Here is a 14,244-nt window from a genome sequence, read left to right on the forward strand (position 1 = left end):
ATGTCAGTCTAGAGAATAAATGTGCCTGATGCAGGCCATGGTTTTAACAATTATTTGCTATGCATTAGAGGTGGACAATGACTAAGGATGACAGAAGAAAAATTGATACTTTTGTGTTGTGGTGCTGGAGAAGAGTATTGAACATACCACAGACCACCAGGAGAACAAATAGGCCTGTCTTGGAGAGGGGAAAACCAAATTTCTCCATGGAGGCAAGAATTCTGAGGCTCCATCTCACACACTTTGGGCACACGGCCAGAAGGGACCAGTCCTTGGAGAAGGACATCATGCTTTGAAGGATGGAGGGACAATGCAGGAGACACAATAACTGGGGCAGTGGATTTAGGTGTGTCAGAGTCATTGACACTGATTTAGGACAGGTCAGGCTTTAGAGCTATTGTACATAGTGTTGCTATGAGTTGTAAGTGACTTGATGGTACACAACAACAACAACAACAACAATATACTAAAATTAACTGTTCCTTATTTATATATCCATTCAATTTCAAGGCATCCCCAGGAACAGAATTCATTGAAAATCCAAGAATGGTGTGCAGTAATAAAAGATGCTATGGACACTGACAACAATGACACTCACCATGTATTAAATTTCACAATGTGACAAGATTCTTTCTCCACTTCTTACATGCATTGTGTTACCAAATTCTCTTAACACCTAGTAAAATTCATGTTTTGACTATCCTCATTTTGCTAAAGAACGAGAGACTTTAGAGTATCTATTCATAGTTAATCTCATGCCATCTTGCATCTAATTCCTTAAAAGCAACACATTCAATTCCTCCACGTGCTGGGGAGGCCAGGACCCTCAAGACTAGAGTGACAAGCACGTGATGGAGCTGGCTAGTAGATGACATAAAAGCAGTGAGAAAACCTACTGACTATGGACACGGATTCTCATAATAAGCTAGCTATTTGTTACGGCAATGAAGATATCCTCAGCTAGTTAAGAAGGGTTGGTTAAGCAGAGCTCTGAGGACTGTTGTTCCCCTTTCTAAACTAACTTCATTTTCTAACTGAAATAATTTTATTTTCCCCTTGTGCAAGGATCTTATCCTCCTTTAGCAGAGACAGTTGATTCACCTGGAATATTCATGAACTCCCTCGGTCACACTATTATAGTGTGAATCTTGAGGAACTGGACAACAGTTGAAATCTCCTTTCCATGTAGTAGCTTTCTGAAAACGTTGCTCCTTTCTATGTAGGTAGTAGCTTTCTTAGTGTTACACCCCTTGGGTCTGGAGGGACTACATAGCACCTGGCTGCTTCTAAACCCAGTTTCTCAGCTTTCCTTGATTCTCCAAGCCCTTGCTGTCCTTCCAGAATGCCATGACGTCTTCAGGATGTAGGCAGAGAGAGCCTCTGGTACACGTTGTTGTGTAGTGTTGTAGCTGAATCTATAGTGGATTTTCAGAGGCAGCAAATCACACAGAGGGTGACTGCCACCAGAGCCCAGGAATCCAGACACAGTGTATGGTAACTATAAAGAATCTGAATCTTGAACCAAAGCATGATTTTTATTTGTGGACTTATTTTAATTCTTTAACCAGCAACTTGGAACTCTGGTGGCCTACTACTAAGAAACTGTGCTGCAATCTTGAAGTCCAGAGGTTCAAATTCAACAGCTGCTCTATGGGAGAAAGATGGGCAATCTCCTCCTGTGCAGTTTTCCTCTGAAAACATGTTGAAAGGTCAGACATGGGTCGATTCTGACTCGATGCTATGCAACAACAACAACCAGCAACTTACTAAAATCCTTGTTTCTGGATTCTCCAGTACAAATTTCCTTCAGTCTTTTGTAAATGAATTCACAGGTTAAATATAACTTATAAATATGTTGGTCAATGAGAGACACACACATTGTTTTTATGTTGCAACAAGTCACCTTGACTCATAGTGACCTTATGCACCATAACTCTGAACTCTGCCCTATCCTAAGCCAATCTCAGCGATTTCAACATTCTTATCCCTCTTATCCCAGTAACTGAGTCAATCTATTTCATCCGGGGTCTTCCTCTCCTAAGCTGTCACTCCCCCCTTCCTAGTATGATTTCCAAAGGACAGGTCTCTCTTGGTAACACACCCAAAGTATGTGAGATGGAGCTTCAGAATTCTTCCCTCTAAGGAGCCACTTGGTTTCACTCTTTCTAAGACAGACGTATTTGTTCTTATGGTATGTTCTTATTTGTTCCATGGTATGTTTAATTCTTTTCTCCAGCAACACAACTCAAAGGTATCAATTCTAAGAATTCTTCTAAGAAAAACTGATGCCTTAGAATTCTTCTAATTTTTCTTAGTCATGCTTAGTCATTGTCCAGATCTCTGGTGCGTAGCTAGTAATTGTGAAAACCATAGCTTGAAGCTGGTGCATCTTAGTCTCTACATTGACAGTATTGCTCTTTAGCACTCTGGAAAGGCCCTGACATCAGATTTTCTTAATGAAATTTATCTTTTTAGTTCCTGACTGCTGATGCAAGAGTGTTGGCTATGGAACCCAGCAAGCTTAAATGATTAACAATCTTAATCTCCTATCCATCTTTTATGGTCCTGCCAATTGGCCCAGTGGTGAGGATCTTTGTCTTCTTGATGCTGAACTTCAATCTGTATGCACGACTGCAGCCCTGGATGTTCTTCAGCAAATGCTTCATTCAGGTCTCCCTCAGTTCCGGCAAACAAAGTTCTGTCATCTGCAGTTTTGGAAGATTTTCAGCAGGATTTTGCTTGTATGTGATTTTAATGATTTTTTAAATATAATTTCCACATTATTTGGACCATTTTTTTTTAAATGGCAATAAATATGCATCTCTTCAAGTCAATTAGCCAGGTAGCTGTCCTTCAGATTTCTTGGCACAATCTGGTGTGCATGTCCAGGGTAGTATCTGTTGAAATATGTCAGTTGGTATTTCATCTACTCAGGGAGACTTTTTCTTTACTAATTCCTCCAGAGCAGCTTGAACTTCTTCCTTTGTCACCATTGCCTCTTTGTCATATGTTCTTTCATGGAATTCCTCTGTGTTAGTGAATTATTTTTGGTACAGTGACATTGTGTACTCCTTTCATCTTCTTTTGGTACTTTCTGGATCATTCAATATTCTGCCCATAGCATCCTTAAAGTATTTATTGCAACTCAAAGCTTGAATTTGTTCTTCAGTGTCTTGATCTTAAGGAATGTTGAGCTAGTTCATCCCTTTAGATTTTCTGACTCCAGCTCTTTGCATATTTCATTATAATATTTTGTTTTGCCTTCTTGAGCCGTTCTTTGAAATCTTCTGTTTAGTTCCTTAAGTTCCTAATTTCTTCCCTTTGCTTTGGCTTCTCAGCACTCTTGTGCAATATTCAGAGTCTCTTCTAACATCCTTGGTGTCCTCTTCCTCCTTTATCTTTGTAATGACCTTTTGCATTCATCATGGATGGTATTCTCCATATCCTCCCACAACTCATCTAGTCTTCACTCAGTGCGGTTCAAGGCCTCAAACCTGTTCTTAAGATGGTTTTTAAGTTCAGGTGGAATAGACAGAAAGTCAAATTTTTGTTCTTGTGGGTTTGCTTAGTTTTCTTTAGCTTCAGTTTAAACTTTCATCTGAATAGTTAATGGTCTGCTCCACAATCAGCAACTGTGGTCTAGTTTCACAGCTAATATTGAACTTCTCCAGCAATTCTTTCCAGATTGTTCAATCTGATTTCTGTGCAGAGGTGAGGTCCATATGTATAGTCACCATTTATGTTTATAAAACATATGTTTATGTTAAAACATTTATGTTTATAAAAGGTATTTGAAATGTATATATCATTGATTGTATAATATTCTATCATTTTATCTCGAGTTTCATTTCTATCACCAAGTCCATGTTTTCCAACTATTAATCTTTCGTCCTTGTTCGTAAATTTTGCATTCCAGTCACCCATTATTACCATTAAAGCATCATGGTCGCATGTTTGATTGATTTCCAACTGCAAAAGTTGGTAGAAATCATCTATTTCCTCCTCTTTGGCTTTGGCTATTGGTGTATATTATTTGAATGATAATTCTATTAACACACCTTCCTTATATGTGTATGGTCATTATGCAGTCCCTCACAACATTATATTTCAAGATGGATCTAGAAATGGTCTTTTAAAGAATTTTATTTTATTATTTTTAATGAACATTTACAGAGATTTTGGACTTCCTTTTTTTCATTGTTGCATTTTTCTCCCTGCCCACCCCTCTCCCCAGTTCACTCTTCTCTTTGAAAAGTAAAAGGAAGATTCCGTCATTGGTATACAATCCCTCCCCCCTCCCCCATGGTCTTTTATAACTATGAATATAATCCCATTTTTTCTTACTTTTTCATCTCTGGCATAGTAGATAAAATAATTGTAAAAATGTCCTGTCAACTCATCTCAGTTTGCTGAAGCCTATATGCATTCCATTTCTTCCTTAACAATGTCCAATTGCCTACTATTCCCCTTCCTTTGTGTTTCCCAGTACTGGCACTCAGACTCTGGTGCCATATCTGCTAGTCTAATCTAAATGTGCTCCATTGTACATAGGATTTATCCTTAGTTTTGACTTTTTGTTGCTCTGCACAATTTTCAGAGTCTGTTCTGACATCCATTTCGGGTTGTATTTTTCTCCTCTCTTTGTAATGACCTTTTGCTCTCTTCACAGATTATATCCTTGATGTCATCTCACAATTCATCTGGTTTTCAGTCATTGGTGTTCAATGCTTCAAACTCATTCTTAAGATGATTTTGAAATTCAGGTGGAAGACTCACGTTCATATTTTTGATCTTGTGGACTGTTTTAATATTTTTCTGCCTCAGTTTGAACTTGCACATGAATAATTGATGATCCACACACTCATCTCCTCTGTAGCTAGTCAGTGGAACATCATTCATGTCTGAGAGATCATAGGCCCAGAGAAGATGGCCAAGTTCAATAGTGTAATCCCTAAGACTAAGTTGGTACTGCTCAACTCGATGGCAATCAACAACAACAACAACTGGCCATGCTTGTTTCCTCTCGGGGATCTGGTTAGGAGAGAGCTGTTACTACTTGAGCAAAGTGATAGGAACAACAAAGTCCAAGAAGTGAATTCTCAATTCCCTGTTGGTGTTAGTAGCCAAATTGTTCACCTCTCCTCTTCTGCAACTGGTCAGGAGGGAGCCATTCCAGTCTGTTTCCTTTCTTTGTGGTGGGTGGCTGGAGCTCTATCTCCTTCTAGGAAGGAAAAAAAGTCTTGTTGGTGGTAGCAAGAAAGATGCTGGGTTTAACCACTGGGGTGTCAGACAATGTTGCGAGCGGGGGCCTGGGAGTGGGGAAGTAAGAAGAGCCACCTGACCATACTGTAAATGGAGGTCCAGGGGTTGGGAAGCAAGAGGAGGTGCTGGTTGTTCGACTTTAAAAAATCACTTCTCTGAGGGTTGCAGAGTGGATTATATTTGGGGGTAGGGGGTGGGGTTTGAGGAGGTGCGGGGGGGGGGATTGTGTACCAATGAGGGAGTTTTTCTTTTGCTTTTCAAGGAGAGGAGCAAAAAGGGGGGGGGGGAGGGGTTTGTGCGGGGAGAAGGGTGCAACAATGAATGAATGGAATTCCAAAATCTCTGTAGATGTTCATTGAAATGAAAAATAAACAAACTAAAATTTTTTAAAAATCATTTCTCTTACTTCATTATTTCTTCCATTTACTCTAACTACTCTATGTTAAAGAACAAATTTCAGACTCTCTCCTGATCCATTATTTGTCTTACATTATTATTATCTTTCTTATTCACACACAGCTCTTCTGGTATTTTCCATTCCCATTCAGTGCACCAAATCTATTCCTGAAATAGTCTCTAAAGTCAAGTGGAATACATTCAAGTTTATACTTTGGTCTTGTGGCCTGTGTTAATTTTCTACAGGTTCAACTTTAACTTGCACACAGGCACTTTGTAGTCAATTTTGCAGTTAACCTTTACTCTAACCAATGATATTGACTTTCTTTATAGTATCTTTCCAGATAAGTAGTCAATTTGACATTCGTGGATGCTATCCTGTAAGGCCCACGGAGATGGCTCTAGAATATGTCGGCGAAAATAGTTCTTTCCGATAACTGTCAATACTTTTATGGAATTCTATCACATGATCTGTGATATCATTTCTAATTTTAGGGTCACATTATTAATGGCTATTCCTTCCTCTTTGGTTCCAAATTTTGTGTTTTAAACACTAGCAAGTCATCAATACAACTCAAATGCGTATTTGAGCAATTCTTGGCTGCAGAATTTGTAAAAATAATCAATATCTTCATTTTTGTCACTCTGTTGGTGAGTAATTTGAATAGTAGCATTCACTAACATTCATTAAAGACACATGGTTATGGTCCTATCGCTAATAACAGAGTTTCACTACAATATAGATCTTTGACTGTTTTGTTTTATGATGAGTATGACATCATTCTTCACTTTGTTGTTCCCAGCATAGTAGACCACATGGTTTTCTGATTCAAAATGGTCAATACTAGTCCCTCTCAGTTCACTAATACTTAGGATATTGATCTTCAAACATTCCATTTTGTTTTTAGCCATTTTTAATTTTCTTTTCATAATACTTCATACCTCTCACATTCCAGTTACTAATGGATATTTGCGACTGTTTGTTCTCATCAACATATGAAGGTTTAAAAAGCTTTACTCCAACCACATCATTAAATTTGACTCTATTTTGAAGAGGCAGCTCTTTCCTGGTTGTATTTTAAGTGCCTTCCAACCATGGTGTTTCATATTCCAGCACTATATCAATGTTCCATTGCTATTCACAAGGTTTTCTCTGGCTATTTTACAATTTTGTTTAAAAGCATATTGGCAAGTCCTGTTTCTTAGACTGGAGTTCTGCTGAAATATTTCCACCAAGATCAAAATAGTTTTCAGCATAACAGCATAATACAAACCACTAACGTACTACAACAACAACAACAACAACAAAATATACTGGCATGTATGTCTATATATGTTTTGAAACTTACCTGAAATAATGTAATTAAAATAGTGCTAAGCTCCCTACAAACATTGACTACTGGTTTGGGTAAAGCTTGTCCTGTTACTGGTCGCTGAGTGACCCAAGCTGTTTGCAATCGGCTACTAATTTAAATGTTGAATTTACAAACTCTGCCAGTGGTACCGAGGAAGAAAGAACTCACAATCTGATTCTGCAGAGACTAAATCAACAAAACACCATCGAGCAGGTCTACACTATCATACGAGGTCATCATGAGTCTAAATTGACTGGATGGAAAGGGTTTTGGTTCCTCACTTTTGATACGGCTTTTATTTCACAGACACTCAGCAATCGGACATGGCATGTTTTAGAACCTTCATTACTAAACGCTCAAGAGAAGATTTCAAGCAAAGACTCTGGTTGTTGTTGTTGTTAGGTGCCAATTTAGTTCACTATGACTCACAGGGACCCTATGAACAACGGATCTGAACCTTGCCCTTTCCTGTACCATCCTCACAGTCTCTGATAGTCTTGAGCCCATTGTTACAGCCACTGTGTTAATCTATCTTTGAAATTCTGTCTTTTTTACAATACATTATGTTGTCAGATCCAAAGAATACATTAGTTGAAAATTTATACCAGATCACTTTACACATGAGAAAATAAATTTCTGCTCCGCAGCATAACCACTCAAGTCACAAGATCACAAAATATACTCTGTTATTTACTGAACATAATATATACTCTGTTCAACTTACTGTTTATGATATTCATAAGATTTGAGTTTTTAAAGACAATGTATAATCTGCACATTACACAAAATATCTAGACAATTCTTTTAAGTGTCTTTTTCTGTCTCAGGCATGAATGATTAAGTGCAATTAATAACAAATATGAAAGAAAAATATTCAGCACAAATACATGGAATTGGGGAAATGTCACTTTTGGTTCCTAAATGCGTTTTCAACATGAGAAAATGGTGTTCAATTCTAACTGTAAAGAACAAAGAGAACCCATTGCTGGAAGTTCTGAAGAACAGTCTGAAAAAAAGTTGCTTTTTGACTGAATTAAGCACTAATGGAGACCATCTACACCTTGAAGCAATCGAACAATCCGAGAGGCACCTATCCAGGTTAAACTACATTCTGACATTGCAAACCACACAAGGTAGAAAAAGACCATACATTACTGAGAACATCTGAGACTTCCCATACAACAGCAGATTAAGGTAGCACAAATATAATTAGTCAAGAGAAATCTAAAAATGTCAATCACAAAAGTAAAAATACTGCAGCATGACCACTATTATAAAAAGCTAAAGAAAAAGCCACCTACGGAGAGAATCATTCTAGTATGGTTACCAGTGATGGGCAAAGGAGAGCAGAAAATTAATTGATAGATAAGAGTAGAAGACTAATTAATAAAAAGGAAATAATAAAATGAGTGAATGGAAAGACAATATGAAATGAAAAGATGATCACACATTGTGTGCATTGTAATTGATGTTATGGGAAAATGTGCATAAATAATTGATTAAAAATAATGTTTATAACTGTTCATTCAAATAACAATAAAAAATAATAACTATTCTCATTATTTTTGTAATTATACTATTTAATTTCTACTTTTCAGTGAAACAGCATTGGTTTATAAAGAAAATGCTTAAGAAACACATGTAAAAACTTAATCAAAGGTGCTTACATTAGGGTAGAAATCAAAAGATGTTTCTAAAGGAGTCATGAGTAAAGCATGTGTTCTAATATCATTTATTATAAGCAGATAAGAGATAAAAGTTGGCTCAGGTTTGATTCATACAACTTTCTTCTGCATAACGAGAGATTTAAAACAGGAACCACCACACAGATATACCAGTTATGTAAGGATTTTAATTTTTTATGAGTTTCTTTGTTTATTTTGTTCTGAGATTAAAGTATGCCAAATAAAGAAGATGACATTTAAAAAGAAGAAAGCAAATTGTTGGTCATGTTTGCTAAATTAACATTTGAGTCAATTTTTTTAAACTTAAAAACAATACCAAAACCATTTTTTCAATTAACCTTTGAGGCTATGGTGACTTTGACATTAAACTTTTTAAAAATGATACTATATTGGAATGTACTACAGAATGAATTTTGTCCTAAACATGTGTCATTTTGAGTAGGCCATGATTCTCAGTACTATATAATTTTTCTTCACTTGGTAATATAATCTATTTCATGAGTTATAAATGTTACTTTCTATGATTTTAATAAGGTAGGATTAGAGGCATTAATAAGATTAGATATAACCTACAGGATTAAATTATATCTTGAGTCAATCTCCTTTGAAATATAAGGGAGATTAAACAAAAGAACATAGAAGAAGTCAGGAGGAAAGTGCCTCTGTTGAACCTGCAGCCGTTGAACTGAGAACTTCCTAATCCTAGAGGAATTATCATGCCAAAATAACATGGAACCATACAGACACAAGGGGTCTGAAGCCCACAGGTTTTGAAAAAAGATAAGCACTTTTTTGGAGAGCTAGCAAGACGTCTCCTAGAACTGAAACTCTGAATACAGACTTCTTGCCTCCTAAACTGTAAACCAATACATTTCTGTTTGTTAAAGTTATTCACTTGTGATATTTCTCTTCTAGCAGCACAACATAGTGAAAACAGAATTTAAATTCCATTTACGCACAACAAAGTAAAATAGAAGCCACTGTTTGAAGTTCCGTGATAATAAGATTTTCCCAAGGTCAGTTTTTGCTGAATGGTGCCTCAAATACCTATAGATTTTTATTATTATCTGTATTTTGCTACTTATATTAATAAAATTATGTGATAATAATGGGTCTCAATAAGTGTATTCTTTTTTAAGTTATTTTAAATGTATGATAAACTCACCTTGGAGAGTCCACCTACTTCCAGATAAAAGCAGATAATGAACACATTCCAGGTGACCCAGAGGGCAGTCCATACTGTATACTAGATAGAAAAGGAGGGAAAAAAAAGAAGAAAAATGTGCAGATGAAAGATATGTATACTAAATAAATCAATACTAACATGTCAATAAGTACAAGTCTTCTGGGAAGAAACAGACAGGGAGCTCTCAAAAAGAGTGCTGCTTATAAGTTCCCCAAAGATTTCTAGAAATGAAAAATCCAATAGTTTCTACTGCTTTCGGTAGATGCCAATAAAGCTAGATTTATTTTTAAAGTGCTTTGCTGGCTTGCAGATGGGAGTTAAATCCAAGTGCTGACTTGATTTCTGTTTTCTGAATAGTATTTTTTCAAGGAATGCCATTATAAAATGTTTAGTGGTTTATCTGTTTACCTACTTAACAACCTAGATATCTAGTTATCTAATTTAGGACATGAAAACTTCAAAAAAGCTAGTCAAATGTCAGTTCTTCTATATCTCTGAATGTCTGAAAACAGATAAGAACTAAAATGAACTTTTATTTATTGGTCCATTTTAGTAATAAAAGAATGTGTGTGCGTGTGTGTGTGTGTGTGTGTGTGTGTGTATACATTCAACAAATATTAATAAAATACATACTAAAAATGTAACATATTGCATAATAAAAATGTTACAGATTTTCCAAAGCAGATAAATAAATAATTAGCATTAAAATGAAAATTAAATAAATAAACTACATATTCCATAAGAGGAAGGTATTTTCTAATTATATCCAAGGAACTATAAATATGTTTTGCCTTACTGATTAACTGACTTGACTAATGTTTTTGGCAGTCCATGGGATCTTAAGTACTTTTCTCAACACTATATCTCAAAGGCATAAATTCTTCTGTTTATCATTATTCATTGTCCAGCTTCAAGTGATCAGGAACACAATGGCCTGAGTCAGACACACCTTAGTCCTCAAACTGACAAAAAGACCTACCTTCTAGATACCAACTACTTTAAATAAGAGTCTCCCAGTCCCCAAGAGGCTGTTAATCACAAAAGCCCACCTGTTTGTTGTTATAAGCCATCCAGTAGCCTGTGACCGTGTGGCTTATAGCAAACTTATGTCCAGCAGCCCTGAAGCCTGCCCTATCCTGAGCCAGCCTTACTGATTGACACACCAACTCCCATTTCTCCAGTTATGGTATCAAACCATCTCACCAGGGGGTCTTCCTCTCCTGTGCTGTCTTTCCTCCCTTCCAAGCACAATATCCTTCTCTAAGGACCAGTCCTTCCTGTCCAAGTGCCCAAAGTATGTGAGATGGAGCTTCAAAATCCTAGCCTCTAAGGAAAAACTTGGTTTCACCCTCTTCAAGAGCCCACCTCCTTTGTACTAATTGCTCTAAACTAGATCTCCTAGTCCCCAATCAACTGTTAATCAAATAAAAAAGGCCATCTTAACATGTAGACTGTATATTCTTTTTGAGGAATAGCTAGTGAATTTTAAGTTCTGATTTTTCAGTTAGCAGTCCAGCACATAAGGCATTGTTCCACCGAATTATTGTTTTTGTGTTGTTAGGTGGCATCGGGTTGACTATGACACATAGCATCTCTATGAACAATAACTTAGCCTGTCCTTGCAATTTCCGATATGCTTGAGCTCATTGTTAGCCATTGTGTCAATCCGTTTTGTTGAAGTCATTCCTCTCTTTCTCTGATTAGGATCTTTCCCAGAGTCAGTCAGTAATAATTAAGGTAGCCCCAGTTTGGGATATATAGATGAGATGGTCTTGGGGCTTATTGTATCTAGTAGCATTTTTATGCTGATACAGGAACTGAAGTCTAGAACTGAAATTTAGAATGCTTTATTTAGATGTCTTAAATAAGATACTTATTGGGGAGAATAATGAATCAAATATAATAGTTTGCCCATTTACTTACTTAACCACAAAATGATATTAATGAATTTTTTAAATAGGCAAACTAGTTCAATCATCAGTTTCCATCAGTGATCATAGATGTCATGCTATTGTTAAAATAAATATTGAAATAATTTCCAGTTTGTTTTATGTCAAATAATAAGCCATTACTGTCAAGCTGACCTATAGTGAGTTACATGTTATAGAGAACTGTTCTGTAGACCTTCCTTGCCCATAATCTATACACAAGGGACCTCTGATGGCCTAATGGTAAGACGCTATGCTTCCAACTCAAAGGAAGGTAGTTTTAATCCATCAGTAGCTCCACAGGAAAAAGTCGGACAGTCTCCTCCCATACTATTTGCAACCTTTGAAAACCTGCAGGTGGAGGTCAGCTATGAATCAATTCTGTTTTGATGTCACATAACAAACAGCAACATCAACTTTTTTTTTAGAAGTAGCTCATCAGGATTTTCTTCTATGATACTAGTTGAAGAACTGGAACTTTCAACCTTTAGATAAATAATTGAGAGCAAACCAGGGAGACTGTTCAATAAAATAATTACAAATTTTAAGCACTGTATAAAATAATTAAATTCCTACAAGAAATTTTTTATGTCTTTGAGCTGTGGTGCTAAAAAAGAGTGTTGAATATACCAACAACTGCTAAGAGAACAGACAGGTTCGTCCTGGAGAGGGTGAAGCTGGGCTGCTCCTTGGAGTAAAAAATTCTGAAGCTTCGTCTGACATACTTTGGGCATGCTGCAAGGAGAGACCAGTCCTTGGAGAGGAATATCAGGTTTGGGAGACTGGAGGGATGGCACAAGAGAGGAAGACCCTCACTGAGACGGATTGATTCAGTGATTGGGGCAGTGGGAATAGATGTGTTGGAGACAATGATGTTGGCACAGGATAGAGCAGGGTATAGGGCTCTTGTACACAGGGTCATTATGAGTCGCAAGAGACTCAACGGTACTTAACACCACCACCAACAACAACAAGAACTAGAAACTGTATCGGCTCTTATTAACTACTCATGAAATTCAATCTAGATATTTTATATTTTGTTATTTATAACTTTAAAAATATTTTCAAAATCTCATGCATTTTATAGACTTAAATATATATACATTTGGTGTTACATCATATTTTTTAAAAATATTAAGAGAATGCTAATAGTAATTTATGAAATTTTCTAAATTCCTGCAAATTATAAAAAGCTAGGAAGTATGCAAAGACTTTTAAATCAGTAATTTGTTGAGCTTCACGGTATTTGCAGATATACTCGCTGCTGCTTTCTTCTGCTATTAAAGTCTTTGGATTTTATAATGTCTTCTATGCATTAAAACATTTTTTTCTAAATCAACATACTCCCATGAACACTGAAAATAAATTCTTAAATTCTCAAACTCATTGCCATTGTGTCAGAAGTGACTCACACACACCCTCCTCAGGGCTTCTGAGGTTGTGAATTACACACGGAAAGACTGGCTTTCTGCAGAATCATTGGAAGATTCAAACCGTCAGAGAGGAGTTTCCCCTCTCTACAAACTACACCAGAGCTCCCTGAACACTGAAAAGAGTTAATTTAAATTCTTAATATATATATATATTTTCATAAACCAATGACCAAGTCACAATAATTTTTAAGTTATTGCTAATAAGATGGTACTGAGAATTGATATTTTCCATTATAAATAAACACGATTAAAAATAAATTGGAAATGGAGAATAGTGCAGGCCATTAAGGCTTAAGTAAAAATCCAGCAAAAGGGGGTGGGGGGGGAGGAAAGCCAGAATAAATAATGAACATATTATATGCAAAGTCATATGATTCCCAATTATTTCGACAACAAAACTAAATGCACATGATTTTAAGAAAATAAATTCATTTCCAGTAAATGTCTAATAAATATATCTACTTAAAAATCATAACACAAATAAAGTGATTGTGTATACTCAGAATCTTTCACAAGTTGTACTACTAATGCAAATGTTGAACTTTTAGAGAGAAAACTGTCAAGCTGAGTAAGCATTCACATTCTAAATTCTTTTTTTTCTTCTCATTGACATATTTTATTTGGCCCACACAAGTGTGGAATGGTTGTGTTTTACATTTCACATTCTAAATTCTTAAAAAACCGAAATATCAGTTAATATTATCTTTGTTGTTCTCTGTATTCCTGGGATCATGCTAAGAAATGTATATAAAGCACATCACTTAGTCATCATGCTGAAATTGTGATAGAAAGGTAATCACTTAGTCACTTGTGTAATGTCACTATTGGGATCTGAAACATGAAAGTCTGAGTCCAGAACTGAGATTAAAACCACTGTGGAAAGCATTGTGGCACTTTCTCAAAAAGTTGCAAATAAAGATACCATTTGACCCAGCAATTCCACCACTGGGAATAAACAAACCCTAAAGAGACCATAAATGACATCCAAGTAGATATATG

General features: G+C 36.2%; 1 protein-coding gene across 1 annotated transcript in view; it reads right to left on the minus strand.

Annotated features, from left to right (window-relative positions):
* The window catches only part of LOC102853926 (sodium/potassium-transporting ATPase subunit beta-1-interacting protein 3-like), a 441,724-nt gene that overhangs the window by 393,175 nt on the left and 34,305 nt on the right, over window positions 1-14,244 (minus strand). Inside the window, exon 3 of the mRNA XM_006880529.1 lies at window positions 9,864-9,944. Within this exon, the coding sequence (XP_006880591.1) occupies window positions 9,864-9,944 (81 nt within the window). The remainder of the gene's footprint in view (window positions 1-9,863; window positions 9,945-14,244) is intronic.

The sequence above is a fragment of the Elephantulus edwardii genome, unplaced genomic scaffold (assembly GCF_000299155.1).
Source record: "Elephantulus edwardii isolate Elephantulus edwardi_28Jun2011 unplaced genomic scaffold, EleEdw1.0 scaffold00008, whole genome shotgun sequence".
Lineage (NCBI taxonomy): Eukaryota > Metazoa > Chordata > Mammalia > Macroscelidea > Macroscelididae > Elephantulus > Elephantulus edwardii.